General features: G+C 36.0%; 1 protein-coding gene across 1 annotated transcript; it reads left to right on the top strand.

The window, feature by feature from the left end:
• Positions 1-264: 264 nt before the first annotated feature.
• LOC141403331 (uncharacterized) lies at positions 265-975 on the top strand. Its single transcript, XM_073985631.1, has one exon. It carries the CDS (start codon positions 265-267, stop codon positions 973-975), a length of 711 nt encoding a protein of 236 aa, XP_073841732.1.
• Positions 976-2,303: the final 1,328 nt, after the last annotated feature.

Here is a 2,303-nt window from a genome sequence, read left to right on the forward strand (position 1 = left end):
TCCTGGAACATGGTCATTTATTTTGAAATGAAGCCATATCTGGATACTTTGGAGCTTGCGGCGAGATTGTTAAACACATCAAAAGAAATATGTCCAAGACTCCAAACATTTTAAGATCAGTGCTGGTCAGTTATAAACAATATGGAGTACAAAATAAGTAAAATAAAGGCGAATAACCGTTTATTCATGAGAGAAGATAAACGGCATAGGAGAGGAGCTCCGTTGAAGTTCGTAGGCTCCTTTCAACATTGGGCTTTCGGAGTGATGGACGACGAAGATCGCGTGGCAATGGAAAACAACATGAAAAACCTATTAGCCAACCAGCATGATCTTAAACAACTAGCAATAAAGCAGACATCAGTAGTTGACTCTACGGTCAATCTGCTAAAAAGAACCACGGATGAAGTCAATTCGCACTTTACTGAAATAAAGTGTAAAATTGAGAATATAAGCGCCACCATGCACGAGAGCTACTTCGTCTACAGAGAATCTATTCGGTTCTTTATAATCACCAAAGAGATAAATGAGCGTATTGCAGAATGTGACGAGGTGCAAAAGGAATTTATCGACGTATTACTGGGCGTGAATAATGGTCAAGTACACCCCGTGCTCATGAGTCCCAGTCAAATGCAGTCGGAGATAGTAAAAATTCGGAATGCTCTGCCTGAGAAATACGTTCTACCCGGTAAAAGCACTGGTACAGAACTGAAGGAGGTATTACATTTGATGAGAGGTCATGGAATGTTTGTTGGCACTCAGTTGGTAGTTGACTTGAAAGTACCCCTTTTCAACCGGCAGTCGTCGCAATTGTACAGGGTTATTCCGATTCCTTTTGAACAGAATGGTGCCACTATGATAGCGAGGATAAAGGCGCCGTATATAGTATATAATTTCGAGTTAGACTCGTTCCACTACATAACACAGGCAATGTTGAACGAGTGCAAAAACACATTGAGTGACGAAATTGTGTGCTAGGAGAATTTTCCTTGGAGAGATGCTTCAACTAATAATTGCGAGTTAGCACCTCTGAGGCCTCACATCGGGCTAAAGTGTACATATGATGAAGTAGAGAACAGCCCATATTTTATACAGCTGAGACGAAAAGCAAATTGGTTGTTCAAGATATTCGCCAACACCACAGCGCACGTAAAATGTTCGGACAAGCAGCAAACCTTAATGGAGCTTCCGCAGCAAGGTATCCTACTTCTAGAACCAGACTGTACGGCCAGGATAGATAAAATAACATTGGTGGCGGTCCATCAGCAAAAGAATGAAATATCATCGCAGTTTCACTCAGTTCTATTTAAAGATGCGACCCCGGCCGAAAGAGTATACATAAAACCCCTTGGAGATGTACTGATCAATCATAACGCAGAGATTAACCAGCTAAAGAAGTCCCTGGAGGAGCTAAAGAAGGAGAACATAGAACTAAGAAGTTTGAAATTCCATAATTTGTCTGGCCACGTAGCATTTAGTTTAGTTATACTAATAGCCATAATTCTCGTAATCATATGTATAAGAAGAATGATTATTAAAAGGCGTATTGCAGCTATTCAATTCCCGGTGGTGCCGAATGTTTAGATAATCTATTGCCGGCCGGGAGAATGTTCATAAAAGTATGAACAGCGCCTATACAATTCATGTAATATTAATGTAGACAAAGGAAGATAAGATGAATCGTAAATAATGTCAATATAAAATATTTAAGTGTTTAGACATTAAATATAAATATAGTTTTAGTTAAGTGCAGCATAATTTATGACACTTGGGTGAACCGATAATACAGGCAATGCCCAAACAACCATGCACTCAGCAAGGGAACACGTACTTTTAGTGATAAGAGCATAGATTAATACAAGATGAATACCCTAAGATTTCTATGTAAGAATAGTTCTTAAGTTGAATACCATTTTTAATAAAGCAGAAGTATTTTAACACCACAAGAGTGAACTTCTCGTAAACACAATGTGAAATTGGGTTATCATTCTTTAACATAGTTTTTTATGTAATAGGTATTTTAAACATTTTCTTATTCTTATTATGTTTTATATTTTTATTATACTTTTCATTTATATTTAAAATATTTTGTATTTTTTAAAAATTTTTTCTCATTTTTAACACATTTGATCAAATGTGTTTTTTATTTATTAAATGGTTTTAATCTATCTTTATGAACTAGTTGTTGTTTTCCTTTACTGTCCCTAATTTTTATATTATTTCTATTATTTAAGGCAGTTATCGTATATTGTCCTAAATATTTACTCTGTAATTTATGTCCTATTTCATTCCTTAATAAATTTATG

This window comes from Musca autumnalis, unplaced genomic scaffold (genome assembly GCF_047663935.1).
Source record: "Musca autumnalis isolate F117 unplaced genomic scaffold, ASM4766393v1 scaffold_1, whole genome shotgun sequence".
NCBI classification, from domain to species: Eukaryota; Metazoa; Arthropoda; class Insecta; order Diptera; family Muscidae; genus Musca; species Musca autumnalis.